The sequence below is a fragment of the Amblyraja radiata genome, chromosome 28, assembly GCF_010909765.2.
Source record: "Amblyraja radiata isolate CabotCenter1 chromosome 28, sAmbRad1.1.pri, whole genome shotgun sequence".
Classification (NCBI taxonomy): domain Eukaryota; kingdom Metazoa; phylum Chordata; class Chondrichthyes; order Rajiformes; family Rajidae; genus Amblyraja; species Amblyraja radiata.
In genome coordinates this window covers 7,659,614-7,679,055 of record NC_045983.1, presented here as the reverse complement: position 1 = coordinate 7,679,055, position 19,442 = coordinate 7,659,614, and the positions used below count along the sequence as shown (strand labels likewise).

The 19,442-nt window shown below is 42.3% G+C and overlaps 1 protein-coding gene across 9 annotated transcripts in view; it reads right to left on the bottom strand.

Annotated features, from left to right (window-relative positions):
• Nucleotides 1-19,128, bottom strand: part of nf1 (neurofibromin 1) — a 325,252-nt gene extending 306,124 nt beyond the window's left edge. For 5 of the 9 annotated variants that reach the window (XM_033045692.1, XM_033045693.1, XM_033045688.1 and 2 more), the window contains exon 1: nt 18,986-19,126. In XM_033045692.1, the coding sequence (XP_032901583.1) occupies nt 18,986-19,045 (60 nt within the window). In that variant the 5' untranslated portion in view covers nt 19,046-19,126. Of the gene's footprint in view, nt 1-18,985 lie in introns of all 9 variants that reach the window. The other 4 variants (XM_033045685.1, XM_033045690.1, XM_033045687.1 and 1 more) reach the window with 2 other exon arrangements.
• Between the last annotated feature and the right edge of the window lie 314 nt (nt 19,129-19,442).

The window sequence follows — 19,442 nt, the reverse complement described above, 5'->3', positions numbered from 1 at the left end:
CATCAGGTTATAGTTATCCACACCAAAGGACTTCTGCATTTCATTCAGCACGATACTTTCTGTAGCCTGTTAAAAGCATTCGTCTTTATTGCTACTCAGGAATGCTTTGCCAATGTAATCCAAAATTCATTGATGACGTTTCATGTAACGCCTCAAACAAACCTGCATATATAATTGCAGCTGGAGTTGCCAAATTCCTTGTCATAATTTGAGCCGAAACAGCACGGAAATCAAAAGAAAACGGCATCAACTGCAATTACGCAGCTGAACGAACATCAACTGAAACATTTCAACTATTCCTTGCTTCAGAAAATGGTTTTTAAATAGAACAAACGAATAGTTCAAAAACAAAACAAAAAAAACAGGACTTGAGGTTCAGAGGACGTCATCCAAACCTGGAGGTTGGATTACAGTCTTGAATCATTCCTTTCTATTTATAATTATACTGCAGATTTCCGCTCAGCTCATCTGATCAGCAAATCTTTGTTTCTTGATCATAGTCTGATGTGGACACATTTGGACACATTTTCTCATTCGTTTCCTTTTAAGTTTTCTTTTGATTAAGGTACCACAAATTCCTTTCAAAACTGCAATTGTCAAAAAAGGAGAAACATAAACCACAACAATTTTATTTTAAAGGGTAGGAAATGTAATTTAAGGTGTGCATTGACATTCTTCTCAGCCATGATGAGCGTTCACAGCCAAGACAAGTTTCATTGTTACCCAACCAGCAATTAACTGTAGTTCCTATTAAAAGAGTCACTCATAAAATCCACATTGAATTTTCACATAACCTAGAGTTGCGTCCCACAGGGATGAAAATGTAGCGTTAAGTTTACTACTTCAACCAAACAGCGCTTTTTTAAAAGATTTAAAAAAAAATAATTGACAGTAATATTCCACATTGCATGACCAGTTAGCTTTGTGAGAATTTTAACAGTTGAGTTCATGAACCCTTTCTTGTTTGATATGGTAGCTTGGAGGGAAATGGATAATCTGCCGTAAAGGATGCCAGAGTTAAGACAAGTATGATTCCAAGTCATCCTGGAGACAGAAGGCTTCCGACCCAAAACGTCATCTATTCTTTTTATCCAAAGATGCTGCCTGATCCGCTGAGTTACTCCAACATTTTGTGTCCATCTCCAGTATAAACCAGCATCTGCAGTTCCTTCATCCACATTGATTGCAAGTAGTTTCAGGTACATAATTTGGATACTTCCTCCAAACTATGAATACAATTTCTAATTCAAGTATCATTTCAACATTTGAAGAAACCCAGGACTCCAAACGCAAGCGAGAAGTAAATTCTCCAGTGGCTCAGTTTGCAAAAGTCGAGACAAGAGTGTTTTTTTTTGTCATATGCATCAGGACCAGAACAATGAAATTCGTACATGCTGTAGCTTTATAGGCACGTGAAGTGCAACTCCAACAATATACAGTGCCCTCCATGTTTGGGACAAAGACCCATCATTTATTTATTTGCCTATGTACTCCACAATTTGAGATTTGTAATAGGAAAAAAAATCACATGTGGTTAAAGTGCACATTGTCAGATTTTAATAAAGGCCATTTTTCATGCAGGTATAAGAGAGCTCTCAGCACCTAGTCTTTCCTCCAGTTTTTCCATCACCTTTGGAAACTTTTATTGCTGTTTATCATAAGGACCAAAGTTGTGCCGATGAAAGTCAAAGAAGCCATTATGAGACTGAGAAACAATAATAACTGTTAGAGACATCAGCCAAACCTTAGGTTTACCAAAATCAACTGTTTGGATCATCATTAAGAAGAAAGAGAGCACAGGTGAGCTTACTAATCACAAAGGGACTGGCAGGCCAAGGAAGACCTCCACAGCTGATGACAGAAGAATTCTCTCTATAATAAAGAAAAACCCCTGAACACCTGTCCGACAGATCAGAAACACTCTTCAGGAGTCAGGTGTGAATTTGTCAATGTCTGCATGAACAGAAATACAGAGGCTACACTGCAAGATGCAAACCACTGGTTCTCCACAAAAATAGGATGGCCGGGTTACAGTTTGCCAAGAAGTACTGAAAAGAGAAACCACAGTTCTGGAAAAAGGTCTCGTGGACAGATGAGACAAAGATTAACATATCAGAGTGATGGCAAGAGCAGAGTATGGAGGAGAGAAGGGAATTCCCTAGGTCCAAAACAAACCACCTCATCTGGCCTGTGTATGTATGGCTGCTGAAGGTACTGGCTTACATATCTTTAATGATGACACAACTGCTAATGGTAGTAGCATAACGAATTCTGAAGTGTATAGACACATCCTATCTGCTCAAGTTCAAACAAATGCCTCAAAACATTGGCTGGCGGTACATTCTACAGCAAGACAATGATCCCAAACATACTGGTAAAGCAACAAAGGAGTTTTTCAAAGCTACAAAATGGTCAATTCTTGAGTGGCCAAGTCAATCACCTGATCAGAACCCAATTGAGCATGTCTTTTATATGCTGAAGAGAAAACTGAAGGGGACTAGCCCCCCAAACAAGCATAAGCTAAAGATGTCTGCAATACAGGCCTGGCAGAGCATCGCCAGAGAAGATACCCAGCAACTGATGATGTCCTTGAATCGCAGACTTCAAGCAGTCATTGCATGCAAAGGATATGTAACAAAATACTAAACATGACTACTTTCATTTACATGACATTACTGTGTCCCAAATATTATGGTGCCCTGAAATGGGGGGGACTATGTAGAAATACTGCTGTAATTTCCATATGGTGAAACCAAAAATTGTATAAAAATTTAGTAAAATCTGACAATGTGCACTTTAACCACATGTGATTTTTTTTCTATTACAAATCTCAAATTGTGGAGTACAGAGGCAAATAAATAAATGATGGGTCTTTGTCCCAAACATTATGGAGGGCACTGTATATTGTTGGAGTTGCTCTTCACGTGCCTATAAAGCTACAGCATGTACGAATTACATTGTTCTGGTCCTGATGCATATGACAAAAAACACTCTTGTCTTGACTTTTGCACCGAGTAGTTCAATGCTGATGTAGGCTTGTGCAGGTTGGTTCAAGAGCCTGATATCCGATGGGAAGAAGCCGTTCTTGAACCTGGAGGCAATGGTCCTCAAGCTCCTCTACCTTCTTTCCAATGACAGCAGCGAGATGAGTGTGACATGGTGTGGGTCTTTGAAGATGTTAGCTGCCTTCTTGAGGCAGTGCTTCCCATCGATCCCTTCAACAGTGGAGAGGTTGATATGCGCGATGCACTAGGCAAATACGTCCACCATTTTCCGCAGCCTACACCGTTGCTGGATATTTGAAATACTGAACCAGGCCGAGATGCAACCCGCCAGCATGCTCTCCGTGTGCATCTGTAGATGTTCGATGGAGTATTCAGCAACATGCCAAATCTGCTTAAACTTCTGCATATAATTTTACAGATCTGAACTCCGAAGTTCAACTAAGTGGGTGCAAGAGGCAGGTATTAGATCTGATTATATTAGCTTATTGGCATATACAGCAGGGTGCAATTAAATGTCTTGTTCACATGAAGCTTGTCGTGTACAATATACATACAGTAAAGATACGTACAACTAGTGCAAAACTACCGAATGGTGCGAGTTTGCAGTACAAAATACAGTTAGTGCACAACATTAGTATTTAAATGAGAACTGCAAATGCCATTGCATTTTAGGTTGAGGAGGGGTGCTGGAAGATGGAATTAGTATAGACAGCAGCAGGAGATTAGCAAGAGATACGGCTGATTGGCTCTAGCCCAAGTGGGAGGAGAGAAGTGAAAACAGTTAAAGTAGAGGCCAAGGACAGGCAGACTTTACTCAGAACTGCTGTAGCTTTGGGAGCAACAGCAGCAGGAGTTTAGCAAGAGATACGACTGATTGGCTCTAGCCCAAGTGGGAGGAGAGAAGTGAAAACAGTTAAAGTAGAGGCCAAGGACAGGCAGACTTTACTCAGAACTGCTGTAGCTTTGGGAGCAACAGCAGCAGGAGTTTAGCAAGAGATACGACTGATTGGCTCTAGCCCAAGTGGGAGGAGAGAAGTGAAAACAGTTAAAGTAGAGGCCAAGGACAGGCAGACTTTACTCAGAACTGCTGTAGCTTTGGGAGCAACAGCAGCAGGAGCTTAGCAAGAGATACGACTGATTGGCTCTAGCCCAAGTGGGAGGAGAGAAGTGAGTCAGTGCCGGGAAAACAGTTAAAAACGGAGGAATTTGGTTTGTAAATTGGTAAATCAGGCAATTTATCAGTCAATTTAAGCAAGACGGCTCTTAGCGAGCGGCAGTGAGTGAGCGGCCTTGCGAGGGAAGTGCCCTGTGAGAAAAGTGTGAGTCTTTGGCTCGAGAGTCTTAGGAGAGGAGACCACGCAATACGCTTGAGAGGTAGAGACGAAAGAAGGAGATGTCAGGCAAGCTGATTCAGTGCGATGCTTGCAGTATGTGGGAGGTCAAGGACACCGCTGGTTCCTCTGGCTGCTACAAATGCGAGAAGTGCATCCAGGTAGAGCTCCTGAAGGGCCGTGTTGGGGAACTTGAGAAGCAAGTGGATGACCTCCGGTTCGTCCGAGAAACGGAGTCGTTCCTCGACAAGTCCTACAGTACGATTGTTACACCTAAGGTACTGGAAGAGAGAAGGTGGGAGACAGTGAGAACGGGAGGGAAGCATGGAATGCCAACTTCCCCGGGTGTTGTACCTCTTGTGAACAGGTTCACCCACTTAGAAGCTGTCGGGACAGAAGAGGTGTTTACACTGGGCGGCGGACTGGCTTGTGATCCGAATAGGGCTGTTGAGCCAAAACCAAAAAGGCCTAAGGCAGGCAACGCCATTGTAGTGGAAGACTCCATTGTGAGAGGTACGGACAGGGGTTTCTGCGGCAACAGACGGGATGCGAGGATGGTGTGCTGCCTTCCTGGTGCCAGGATCCAGGATGTCACGGGCAGAGTGCAGAAAATCTTCAAGGGCGAAGGTGAACATCCGGAAGTGGTAGTGCATGTCGGCACAAACGATGTCGGAAAGAAGGGGATGAATATTCTGCAGCGTGACTTTAGAGAGCTCGGAAAAATGCTGAAAAACAGGACCTCCAGGGTTGTTATCTCCGGTTTGCTTCCAGTTCCTCGTGCTGGCGAGAGCAGGAACAGGGAGATACGGGACCTGAACGTGTGGCTGAGGAACTGGTGCACGGGGCAGGGATTTAGATTCTTAGATCACTGGGATCTGTTTTGGGGTAAGGGGGAACTGTACAAAAGGGACGGATTGCATCTTAACAGGTGTGGGACCAGCATTCTGGCAGGCAGGTTTGCCACTGCTACACGGGTGGTTTTAAACTGAATAAGGGGGGTGGGGTGTCGAATGGGATAGTGGAGGATGGAGTTAAAGGGAAAGGGTTTCTTAAATGTGTGAGCGTAGAGACAGAGGGGTGTAAAATGAGGGTAGAAGCAATAGGTAGCAAGGTGAAAAGTAAAAGTGGCAGGCAGACAAAACCAGGGCAAAAATCAAAAAGGGCCACTTTTCAACATAATTGTATAAGGGGTAAGAGTGTTGTAAAAACAAGCCTGAAGGCTTTGTGTCTCAATGCAAGGAGCATTCGTAATAAGGTGGATGAGTTGAATGTGCAGATAGCTATTAATGACTATGATATAGTTGGGATCACGGAGACATGGCTCCAGGGTGACCAAGGCTGGGAGCTGAACATCCAGGGATATTCAATATTCAGGAGGGATAGAGAGAAAGGAAAAGGAGGTGGGGTAGCGTTGCTGATTAGAGAGGAGATTAACGCAATGGAAAGGAAGGACATTAGTTTGGAGGATGTGGAATCGGTATGGGTAGAGCTGCGAAACACTAAGGGGCAGAAAATGCTGGTGGGTGTTGTGTACAGGCCACCTAACAGTAGTAGTGAAGTTGGAGATGGTATCAAACAGGAAATTAGAAATGCGTGCGACAAAGGCAAAACCGTTATAATGGGTGACTTCAATCTACATATAGATTGGGTGAATCAAATTGGCAGGGGTGCTGAGGAAGAGGATTTCTTGGAATGTATGCGGGATAGTTATCTAAATCAACATGTAGAGGCACCAACGAGAGAGCAGGCTATTTTAGACTGGGTATTGAGTAATGAGGAAGGGTTAGTTAGCAGTCTTGTTGTACGTGCCCCCTTGGGCAAGAGTGACCATAATATGGTTGAGTTCTTCAATAGGATGGAGAGTGACATTGTTAATTCAGAAACAATGGTTCTGAACTTAAAGAAAGGTAACTTTGAGGGTATGAGACGTGAATTGGCCAAGATTGACTGGCAATTAATTCTAAAAGGGTTGACGGTGGATATGCAATGGAAGACATTTAAAGACTGCATGGATGAACTACAAAAATTGTTCATCCCAGTTTGGCAAAAGAATAAATCAGGGAAGGTAGTGCATCCGTGGATAACAAGGGAAATCAGGGATAGTATCAAAGCGAAGGATGATGCGTACAAATTAGCCAGAAAAAGCAGCATACTGGGAGAAATTCAGAGACCAGCAGAGGAGGACAAAGGGCTTAATTAGGAAAGGAAAAATAGATTATGAAAGAAAACTGGCAGGGAACATAAAAACTGACTGCAAAAGTTTTTATAGATATGTGAAAAGAAAGAGATTAGTTAAAACAAATGTAGGTCCCTTGCAGTCAGAAACAGGTGAGTTGATCATGGGGAACAAGGATATGGCGGACCAATTGAATAACTACTTTGGTTCCGTCTTCACTAAGGAAGACATAAATAATCTGCCGGAAATAGCAGGGGACCGCGGGTCAAAGGAGTTGGAGGAATTGAGTGAAATCCAGGTTAGCCGGGAAGTGGTGTTGGGTAAATTGAATGGATTAAAGGCCGATAAATCCCCAGGGCCAGATAGGCTGCATCCCAGAGTACTTAAGGAAGTAGCTCCAGAAATAGTGGATGCATTAGTAATAATCTTTCAAAACTCTTTAGATTCTGGAGTAGTTCCTGAGGGTTGGCGGGTGAAGAAAGCGAATGGTATGTTAGCTTTCATAGCAAAAGGATTTGAGTATAGGAGCAGGGAGGTTCTACTGCAGTTGTACAGGGTCTTGGTGAGACCACACCTGGAGTATTGCGTACAGTTTTGGTCTCCAAATCTGAGGAAGGACATTATTGCCATAGAGGGAGTGCAGAGAAGGTTCACCAGACTGATTCCTGGGATGTCAGGACTGTCTTATGAAGAAAGACTGGATAGACTTGGTTTATACTCTCTAGAATTTAGGAGATTGAGAGGGGATCTTATAGAAACTCATAAAATTCTTAAGGGGTTGGACAGGCTAGATGCAGGAAGATTGCTCCCGATGTTGGGGAAGTCCAGGACAAGGGGTCACAGCTTAAGGATAAGGGGGAAATCCTTTAAAACTGAGATGAGAAGAACTTTTTTCACACAGAGAGTGGTGAATCTCTGGAACTCTCTGCCACAGAGGGTAGTCGAGGCCAGTTCATTGGCTATATTTAAGAGGGAGTTAGATGTGGCCCTTGTGGCTAAGGGGATCAGAGGGTATGGAGAGAAGGCAGGTACGGGATACTGAGTTGGATGATCAGCCATGATCATATTGAATGGCGGTGCAGGCTCGAAGGGCCGAATGGCCTACTCCTGCACCTAATTTCTATGTTTCTATGTTTCTATGACAGACATTTTGTGTCCAGCGAGAACAATGAACTGAAGGCGTTGTTTCTGTACTTTATGCCTCTCGAACCCTAATTCATGAACTGTGGCCATACATGTCCAGGTACAGTAGGTATATTGATCACCCCAGAATAGAAATGCAAAAACAGCCAAGATTCCTGCATAGGAAGCAACTGCAGATGTTGGTTTACACCAAAGATAGACACAAAATGCTGGAGTAACTCAGCGGATCAGGCAGCATCTCCGGAGAAAAGGAATAGGTGACGTTTTGGGTTGAGACCCTTCTTCAGACTGCCAGGTTTGCAGCCAAAATTCCTGCTGTTGACAGCCTATGACACATTGAAAATTGGAACCTGTAGATAAACAGCTTTACATAGATCTACAAGTACACCTATTCCAACTACAGCTAGCCATGTCATTGTGTGACAATTTAAACACAAATGGTTCTTCAGAAGGAGGATTAGTACGGGGCTTCCCAACTTTTATTCATCGAGGTAAAAGATATTTTACTATCGGCTACTTAAAGTCCTCTACAATTACAAACACAATTACTTACAGTTGACCTGTTAAAATGACCAAATCACTGGTTTATTATTGCCACGTGTCACAGATGGTAAAAAGCTTTTGTTTGCATGCTATCCAGTAAAATCAGATCAGACTATAGATGAATACCATCAAGACACACGCAAGTACAACAGGTAGAGCAAAGAGAACAATACCGGGATGCAGAATAGAATTTTAACAGCATTGTTGCAACAGTTGCAGCGAGAAATCCCAATCTCTGCAAAGAGGTAGGTTGGAAGATTGGGAGAACATCCTGGCCCATGAGGAGGATTGTTCAGTTGACTGATAAGAGAGGAAACTGCGGCCCATGAATCTGGTATATGTACTTTCAAGTTTTTGCAACGTCTGCCTGAAAGCAGAGGGGAGAAGGAATGACCAGGGTTAAAATGGTCACTGATTGTGTTGGCTCTGTGGCGGGGAGGATAGTCTGTGACAAGGCAACATCTCTGCAATGTCTTGCAGACATGGGCAGAGGTGTTCCCAAAACAAACTGTAATGCAACCCAATAGTTTGCACTCAATGGTGCATCTGCAGAAGTTAACAAGAGTTTCTGGGAGACATGTGGAACTTCTTTCGTCTCCTAAGGAAGTAGAGGGGGTTGGTGTATGTTTTTGGTCATAGTTTCAATGTGGTTGGTCCAGGACAAATTGTTGGTGATATTTATGCCTGGAAATTTGAAGTTCTCGTCCATATCCACCTCAGCACTTTTGATACAAGCTGAGGCGTGTACTCCAACTTGCTTCCTGATGTCGAACGACCAGCTCCTTAATTTTGCTGACATTGGAGCAAGAGGTTGTTGTCTTGACACCATGTTACTAAGCTCTCTCTCTCCTTCCTGTACTCCATCTCGTCATTCTTCCAAGATCCAGCCCCTTACAGTGGCATCATCTGCAAACTTGTGGATGGAGTTGGAGCACAATTTGGTCACACAGACACAAGGGTATAGGGAATATACACTTCAAACTGCAACTCTCCTTCTCTCCTTTAACACAAACCCCTCTGCATAGTAGTTTAGTGCAAATACCAGGGGGGGGGGGGGGAAGATAAAATATATATATTTATTTTTAAAGCACCATATCGTGGATATAGAGAAACAAAAGGTCATATGTAGGAAAAACTCACTCCTCCCTACCACAGCAAGAGATAAACTGTTTTCAGTATAATCAAAGATAGACACAAAATGGGACAGGAAGCATCTCTGGACAGAAGGAATGGGTGATGATTCGGGTCAATAACCTTCTTCAGACTGAGAGTCAGGGGAGAGGGAGACACAGAGATAAGGAAGAGTAAAGTGTAAAAACAAGACATCAAAAGAGATGAGGTTCGAGGAAAATGTAGAATAGATCATTGTTAGCTAGGAAAAGGTGACAACAAAGCAAGCAAAGATAAAATATAATTGAGGACAGTCAGACTGGTTGGAGAACTGGGAAGGGGGAGGAATGGAGAGGGAGGGTAAACAACAGTTACTTGAAGTTAGAGAAGTCAATATTCATAGCGCTGAGGTGTAAGATGCCCAAGCGAAATATGAGGTGGTTTCTCCAATTTGCGCTGGGCCTCACTTGGACAATATAATCATAAGTCTAAATTCACAATTTGTCACTGTAGGGAGAAGAACCAACACCATATTACAATGAAATTTTGAACTCCAATCAAAGAACTACAATACATATTTTTAAATAGAAAAGCTACACTCAAAAAAGACATGTCTGCAATTTTACTCTCATGCAATTCTCAGCTCAACTAGATAATTTTCTTCAATTATCTAGTGATCATCGTCAGTAAGGTCCAACCAACAACATAAAACTGAGGAAGTAGATTCCAGTGCAATGTACTGACAATGTCACATTTCAGAAAAATGACTGCTCCTCCATCTAAAAACGGATGCATGGTGTATTCCCAGGATTAAGTCACAGTATTCCCAATGTTCGAGTGCATAGACATAACTAATTTCAGGGAAGAATTTAAGCCATTACGTACCAGAGAGGACAGGGCAGTGGCCGAAAAAGAACTGAACTGATTCTCAACCCACTGTTGGCAAGTATAAGAATTTATTTTTTTAATGTTTATATATAATAAAAAGGAACTGCAGATGCTAGTTTATGCCAAATGTTGAAGTAGTTTGTCACTTCCAAGTAACAAAATGTTTACTGGCTTTTGCAATTCACCATTACTAATACAATAATCAATAGTTTTGCCGGTGTCATCAGCCACACTTTTTCGATGTTCAATTTGAGGTAGAAGGGGAAAATATTTATTTCAGGGAAAAATAGAAATCCACAGTAATCATACTAGGCCACAAATTTAATAAGATATTCTTACTCATCTACATCAATTACAAGCTGCAAATGCTAAAGTAACTTACAAAATACCTTCCCATGGGCCTGCAATAGTAAAATTAATATTTACCAAATTACTAAGATGACAAATTTCAAACAGGATCTGTCATCAAGAAAGATAAACTGCAAGAGCATGTAGGCTGACCATAATCCACAAGCTGCAGTTTAGACACAGTTTCTAATTAGCAGATTCCAAGTGCAAGATGACAAAAATCAAATTCAATTCCGGCTAATTAAAAGTTGTCAACAAACATAGCAAATATCTATCGGCAGACTTCTCCAGAAGGGGGGGGGGGGGGGGGGGGGGGAGAAGAAAAAAGGTATGAATCCCTAAAAGCAGGTAAGCATAATAAAGTTTTGCTCATCTTCTTTTCATCTACCTACTCCACCTCCCTGCACCAGTGAATCATCACCTCACCCACGCAACCACCTACCCACATCCCTCTCCCCAACTTTAGGCCAATACTTTGGTCTCCTTCTTGCTAGGTTAAAATTAGATGGATGCTGCCTAAGACAGAAACCATGATCCATCAGCAAGTCTTGATAGCAAAGGAAAAGATGCAAAATAGCAGTCCAGTCCAATAATATCAACAACCTTTTATCTTTATGCTTTTCTATTATGAAAATACTCCATAGTGTTTAGAGTTTCTGCTCTTACCAAGAGTATATTTGTACCATATGATACCAAAATCCAGCAAGCAGTTGGTCTAACATATCCAGTGCAACTTTAGCTGAGCAGATTAGAATGAATACGTTTATTGGCCAAATATGTACACATACAAGGAATTTGCCTTGGTGCTCCGCTCGCAAGTAACAGCATGACATACAGTAAACCATTAAGAATAAAACATAAAACATTATGAATAAAACATAGTTTAAACATGTTAATGAAATAAAATACCAGGGCAAAAGGAGGCTACAGACTTTTGATTATTAAGTAGAGCTACTGCTCATGGAAAAAAGCTGTTTTTATGTTTGGCTGTGGCGACTTTGACGGTCCGGAGTCGCCTTCCAGAGGGAAGTGATTCAAAGAGTTTGTGGTCAGGGTGAGAGGGGTCAGAGATGATCTTACCCGGTCGCTTCCTGGCCCTTGCAGTGTACAGTTCGTCAATGGGGGGGGGGGGGGGGGGAAAGATTGCAGCCAACAACCTTCTCAGCTGATCGAACGATTCGCTGCAGCCTCCGGTTGTCGTGCTTGGTGGCTGAGTCAAACTAGACCATGATGGAGAAGGTGAGGACAGACTCTACAATGGCAGTATAGAATTGGGCCATCATTGCCTGTGGCAATTGTGTCTCCTCAGCTGCCGCAGGAAGTACATTCTCTGTTGGGCCTTCTTCGGTCTGAAGGAGGGATCGACCCGAAACGTTACCTATTCCTTTTCTCCAGAGATGTTGCATGACCCGCTGAGTTACTCCAGCTTTTTGTGTCAATCTTCGGTTTAAACCAGCGTCTGCAGTTCCTTCCGACACAAGTAGATGTTCCTTGAATTTTACCTGTCCTTTATATCACACATGGCTTCAATGTAATTTCTCCCAACTGAGATCATTGAGACACAGGTGGAAATTCCAATGTGCTATAATTTTCTATTACAGTACATCTGCAGTTCTGCATAACTATAAAAATCTAACAAGATTTGAATCAGCTGCAAATTGAAATGTTCTCACTTGGTAGGGGATGGGGAGACAACTGGAGCTTGTTAAATACAATCCCTCTTGACACATGGAGCCCAGAGGGAAAATGAGGACTGTGCAGTTACGACCACATTTGTGAGCACAACTAGAGCCAAGAAATTACTTGTTGCAAATGAATGCATATTGAACATATGTAGCAACTTCTGAAGAAAACATTTATTCCACCTCGTGCAGTATAGCATTGGTAATACTACTGGGAAAAATGACACTACTTGCAACATTTAAGAAAATAACCTTAATTTTGCAAGTCCTCACAATGATGTTAAAATAATGAACCAACATATTTATGGCAAATCTCAATCACTATGGAAATAACATGCTTTGGGTGGGATTTAGGAATACCTGTTCAATGTCCAAGCTGTACTAGTGATGATTGTGGAAAATTATATCATACTGTGTATAAAAACAAATATATATATATTGCTCTATATTTTACAGGTAAACTATTAATTTACCCTGGTTTCACCCTAATATTACTGGTTCGTACCAGCACTAAAGGCTTGATGCAGAGACGGGGCAGAGATGAGACAAGAGTAACACCCTTTGATATCCAGGCTGCACTTAATCAACTGACTGGCAGAAACCCATAGTAAAACCAGTCAATAATGATCAAAAGGAAAACATTCCAATTGCTGGAATTAGAAAAAAAGGAACTGCAGATGCTGGGTTACCAAGGAAAGACACAAAAACTGGAGTAATTCACGTCTCCGGTAGTAACCCCCGAGTACATGGATGGCTGACAATATCGGTTGGATTGCTTCTTCAGACTGATGGAATTGCACCTGACACAAAGAAAAATGGATGTGGTTGTTGGAGGTTAGTTACATCAGCACCAGGACACCCAATGATTTTCAATTGCTAAAATGATTTTGCCTCCATCAAGATTAGAAGTGAAGATGTTCACTGAATCTGCACAATGTTCAGTTCCATTGACAATCTGTAAAGCTAGCCTACTATGCCTGTGTCCACCAAGACAAGAACATCATTCAGACATGGACTACCGGGGACAAGGAACATTCACACCTCAAAAAGAGGATGATATTTTGGGTTTCACTGTCTGTGAAACCCAAAATTCACTCATTATTACCTACCGCACAGCCAACAATGGACCATTGTGGGCACCACCTTTACTTGATCATCGTTGCTTTTTGCATATCTTTCATTCATTTGTTACATGTACCTTCTATATCTCTGCTTTCCCTTCTCAGTGTGAAGCAGGGTCTGGACCCAAAATGTCGCCTATTCCTTTTGTCCAGAGATGCTGCCTGACTCACTGAATTACTACAGCTTTTTGTGTCTACCTTTGATATTCAATTGCATTTCCAATAAGTCCATCACCACCACCATCCCTGAGGTTACAATTGATCCAAAGCAACAGCGGACCAGAAATACTGTGACTCCAAGAGCTGTTTCAGAGGCTAGATTTAGAGCAAATGAATACTCTCATGAACTTCTACACGTGTACAGTAGAGAGCACATTGACTGGTCACACACGGCGTGGTTCGGCAACTCAAACGACCAGGAGATGGTGAACACTGCTCAGTCCATCACAAGTTCTGACCTCCCCAACGTTGAAGGGATCTACAAGAGTCGCTTCCCCAAAAAGGCATTCAGCATTTATATATAATTTGTATATATAAATATTGAACTTTTTGTTTTGCTGTTTATTATGGGTATCACAGAGTACAACGTTTACATATTGGAAGCTGCTGCAAGTAAGAATTTTATTATTCCTTGTCAGGACATATGACAATAAAACACTTTTGACGCAAGATTTGCAACTACAACTGAATCATCGCATGACACTCCAAAATCTTTACAGCATCTACAAGTAAAAGTGGGGAGCTTCATGGAATACAACGCTCCCCCAGACCGATCAACCCCCAGACTGACCAACCCCCCCGGATGTGAGTGAGTGAGTGCAACACCAACATTAAAGCAGCTCGACAACAATCTAGGAAAAGCAGCTACTTCCTCCATCTCTACAATCCCAATTTTGGAGTTGGGAGGATGGAGATGGGCAGGGTGCAGTGAAGAAACAAGTCAATTATGTTTCCATTTACAAAATCAGCAATTATTTTGTTGCTGGATATTTATAATCAAGACACCCTTCAACAACTATTCCATTTACAAAAATAATATGAAAAGTACTATTAACAAAATGCACTGCAGTTATTTATTTAAGTTATTTTGACAGTGTTGCCAAAAAAAACTCAACCTCTGCCACCAACAAAGTCGGCATGTGCATGTGAACACCACTACTTGCAGGTTACCCTCTAAAACACAAACCATCCTGACATAGAAACATATCACCATTAATAATCTGTGGCAATCCACAACCAACAACATTGGGCGGCACAGCAACGCAGCAGCAGAATAGATGCTTTACAGCACAAGAGACCAAGTTCAATCCTGACTACGGGAGCTAACTGCACGGAGTTTGTACGTTCTCCCCGCGAATTCATGGTTTTCCTCTAGGTTGTCTGGTTTCCTCCCACATTCCAGACAAGCAGGTTTTGTAGATTGTTTAAGAAGGAACTGCAGATGCTGGAAAATCGAAGGTAGACAAAAGTGCTGGAGAAACTCAGCGGGTGCAGCAGCATCTATGGAGCGATGGAAATAGGCAACGTTTCGGGCCGAAACCCTTCTTCAGACTTGTAGATTAATTGATTCTGTAAATTGTCCCTCGGGTGTAGGATAGACTTAGTGTACGGGGGATCGTTGGTCGGCGTAGACTCATTGGGCTGAAGGGCCTATTTCCACACAGTATCTCTAAACTAAACTAAACAGGGTGCGTTTCTTCATTGGAAAGACGGTAACATTGTTTCCTTGCTTGATATTAGCCCATTAAATTCAGCTCTTCACCACTATAATGGCTATTTCTGTTGCAACCAAAACTAGTTATTTTCAAAGCTATTCAGCCTCAGAGGCATCAGAATCGTGTAGACACAAGGAACTGCAGTTGCTGGAACCTTGAGCAATACACAAAGTATTGATGGAACTCAGCAAGGTCGGGGTAACATCTACGGCCAAAATGGACAATGTTTTGGGTTGGGCCAGACTCAGAATTTTACAACTGTGCAACTATTTATCAAATAAGAATAAATTAATTATATTTAGTGTACTAACAACGCAGGAATATTTAATACTTGACCAATTGAAACAGTGAATAATTGTGTCGAAAAAAGAATTTGCAAATGCTGGTTTACGCAAAAGGACACAAAGCGCTGGAGTAACTCAGTAGATCTCAAGAATGTGGATAGGTGACGTTTCGAGTCGGATCCTTCTTCAGAGACAGTGCATTTTTTTTACTGCAGTTATTCAGACAAATGTTTTAGCAATAAATTATTTTTGCAAAACTTTTGATGTTAATCCAGCACTCCGAGGAAATGTATAGAACTGGAGAAAGATGCAAGTCACGTCAAACTTTGTTGTGAAATAAAACTTCTCCAATTATCGTCTGCAGAAGTAATATGGAATAACTAGACAATTACAGTTTTAACAGAAGGGATTAAATGAAATTGAAAAGTTGATCTCTGCAATCCCAGCTCACAGGCTGGGAAGGAAGTGGATAGGCTCTAGAGTAAACAAATCAAAGACGTTTCTGTTTAGAAAATCAGCAACTGTCTAGTTGCAGGGTATTTATAATCTTGATGCCCTTCAACAACTAATTGTTTGCAAACAGAATAAAAAAAGAACATAGGAAAACACCATCTATTTTAAAACATTTCAGGATATTGAGAAACACTGAACCATATCAACTAATTCTAGTGGTGCAGTGGTAGAGTTGCTGCCTTACAGTGCCAGAGAACCAGGTCCGATGCTGACGAGGAGCGCTGTCTGAGTGGGGTTTGTATGTGAGTTTTCTCCAGGTGCTCCGTTTTCTCCAGGTGCTTCCTCCCACACTCCAAAGACGTGCAGGTTTGTAGGTTAATTGACTTCTGAAATTGTCCCTAGTATGGGTGCTCATTGGTCGGCGCTGACTCAGAAGGCTATAACGACCTGTTTCCACGCTGTGACTCTTTAAACAGTAAATTCTTCTAATGCCTTTTCTTTTAAATGTCATTGGTCAAGAGAAGTGCTGGCCAGTGCACAGAGAGAATGGACTTCTGTTTTTAGAGCAGTGTTGTGGTATGCTTCACATCCACCAAGAGGGGAGATAGAAGACCATTAAACTACATCACCAGAGAGAGAGAGAGTGGCACTGACACTAACTCTCCCATGATAATTAGCTTGTGGTGTGTTCTTATTTCTCGAAAGGGGCTTGAACCCATGAGCTGCTGATTCAACAGCAAAGATGCTGTCATAGTGATGCAGCAGTTAGTGCAATTCCTTGATAGCTACAGGGACCCAGGTTAGATGCTACATTTATAATGTTGTCATCATCTCCTTGTGATTACATGGGTTTTCGCCAATGCTCCAGTTTCTTGGTACATCCCAAATATGCAAGGGTAGATTAACTGGCTACTGTAAATTAACCCCAAGTGGTGAAAGAATCAAAGGAGAATTGATAACATGCAAGAGGAAAATTTGTACAGATGCCTGGAAATGAGGGAGAAATAGCACAATAGAGCTGCTACCTCACAGAATTATGTATTTAATATTTCAGAACGGTTTCCATCAATTAATGACATCTAAGATTAAGTTTCTTGAGGGGGAAAATGGTTTACTATAAACATGGAATGTTATGAATGTAAAAAATGTATTCAAATTTCGGCCATTTACAAATAGATGTTATTTAAAAGACAATTGCCCGTACTTTCAGCCACGGTTTCTTGGAAAATGTGAAAGAATATGACAAGGATATCAACAATCCTATCAACCTCCGTTCAGCACATCACCCAAGCAGTCTAACAACATTAGCCAAGAAAAGTGTCATGAAAATGAGTTCCAAAAAACACCTTTCACAAACGGTGATTGCAACAGTTGGTCAAACTTCATCATTGAGGAATAAGTAACTGTTCACAACATCAGACACATGGAATCTGTACCCAATGTAGTAGATGTCATGATCTCTCTCAAGATGATCCTATGATCTCTCTCAAGATCATAAGATCATAAGTGTTAGGAGAAAAATTAGGCCATTCGGCCTATTAACTCCATCATTCAATCATGGCTGATCTATCTCTCCCTCCAAACCCAATTTTCCTGCCTTCTCCCCATAACCCCCGACACCTCAAGAACGATTAATAAACAACGGCCTCATGCAATAATACCTTCAGGTAAAATATTTGCAAAAACAAGTGTTAAAGTTTCCTTTCTAAAACATATACAATATTATTCTCTAACTTTTGATAAATGAATCTAAAAGGATACATTGAAACTTTACCACAACATTGGCCGCCAGAGTTAAAAACACCCTTAGCCTGCTTATGATGTTATCTGTAAACTCAAGAACTTGTCATAAAATGAACATTTTAATCTAATTTAAACTCAAAAGCAACTGGCAACTTATAAAATGTGGACATAAAATCTAGACGTTTAAAAAAAAATCTGTAGATAGTTCCATCCCCAGGTGGATTCAGGTGAGATGTCAAAGATAAAATCTGACGTTTCTACACAGTTGGTGCAATTTGCTCAAAGCTGCAAAACAACCACAAAAGGAGACTCAAATTTATACACAGATTTCGCTCAGCCTAACTCGTATTTCTGCACCAGCGTTATAAAGAAAATGTACCAGCTGTCCCATCCACAAAACTGGCCTAGGACCCATATCAAAATAGTCACCACTGCAAATACCGTGAGTATCTATTTACAGTCCATTAAAGTTAGCAATAACCAATAACAAATTTTACTTTTTACTGTGTGCATTCTGCAACAAACAAATGAAATGGACATGAAACTTATGAATCCGCAGGAACAATGTTGGTTATATGTTGCAGTTGATCAACAAAGTGGAAATTCTACACATTTAAGTTTGATGAAGTAGGAAGTACTCAAATATCCTTAATCAATGGCTTTCAGTTAGGGATGTCCAAGCCCACAGTGAAACGTTGATCAGCTTGTATGCCAAATCATCCATAATCTTGAGCTGTCCGGGTGTAAAAGCTGAACACTGAAGCAGAGAACGGGTGGGGAATCAAAGAACGTAATGCATAGATGCATGCAATGATCTTTGAATCTTGTTGTCAGGATAAACGGGAAGCACACTGGCTCCTAAATAAACTACAAAACAACCTTAACATCACCTCTACACAAAAAATAACGTTGCATACAATAATTGAATTGATCCGGATGGAACGGAACAATGTTTAAGATGAAGCGAAACACAAGTTTAAAACCAGTGGGGGTGCAGGGGTTGATAAACACATATGAATCGTGCAGGAATCAACGGGAGAAGGTGGTGGGGAGGTGGTGCGATGCTCAGAGAGTTGGAAGAGGACTGCTCAGACCTTCATGTTGGCTTTATTTTTGCGATAAAACAAGTGGGATTAGCAATAATAATAAATCGAGGGGGGAAGGGGGTTGGAAAAAACACCCAGCTGCTGTTGCCTGAATTGCCGAGAGCCAGCCCTGGAGTACACAGAGGAGGGCCAGGCCTGGCGCCACAGAAAAGCCACCCACCCCCAGAAAGCAGAAACAAGCGGACACCTCAGAAAACACTCAACCCGCGCTCGTTGCGAGAGAGAATAAGAGGAAAGGGATGCAAGTCATTCCAAACAACCCTGGGCTTGGTGGGGGGAATAAAAGCAATTAGTGCACACATCTAGCACACCTCCAACAATGTAAGATCAGTCTTACCTGCTCATCGAAACGCGTTATGACGGCTTGAACCCATTCCACCGGTTTATGAGCCGCCATGCCCCCGGACAACTCCTCCTCCTCCCCCCCCCCCGCCCCCCGCTCTCCTCAGGGTGAACCAGTAGATTGCTGCTCTTTTTGTTCAAACCCCCCGCCGCCCCGTCCTATGTTTTGTTGTGAACCCCCCCTCCCCCCCCCCCCCCCCCCCCCCCCCCCCCGGTCCCTCACTGTCACTTCGCTTGCTCTCCCTCCCCCTCAAGCCTCTCTCCACATTCACCAGGGCACGGCGGCCATGACACTAACCGGAAGTGTCTCCCCCCCCCCCCCCACCGCGCTCGCCGCCCCGCGCGCGCTCCCGTTGGCTCCCATGGTCGCGCCTCGCGCATGCGCACCCGCGCCGCCGTTCATTAACAAAAAAGTACGGCCACTGACGTCACCGCTCGCCGAACCCCGCCCC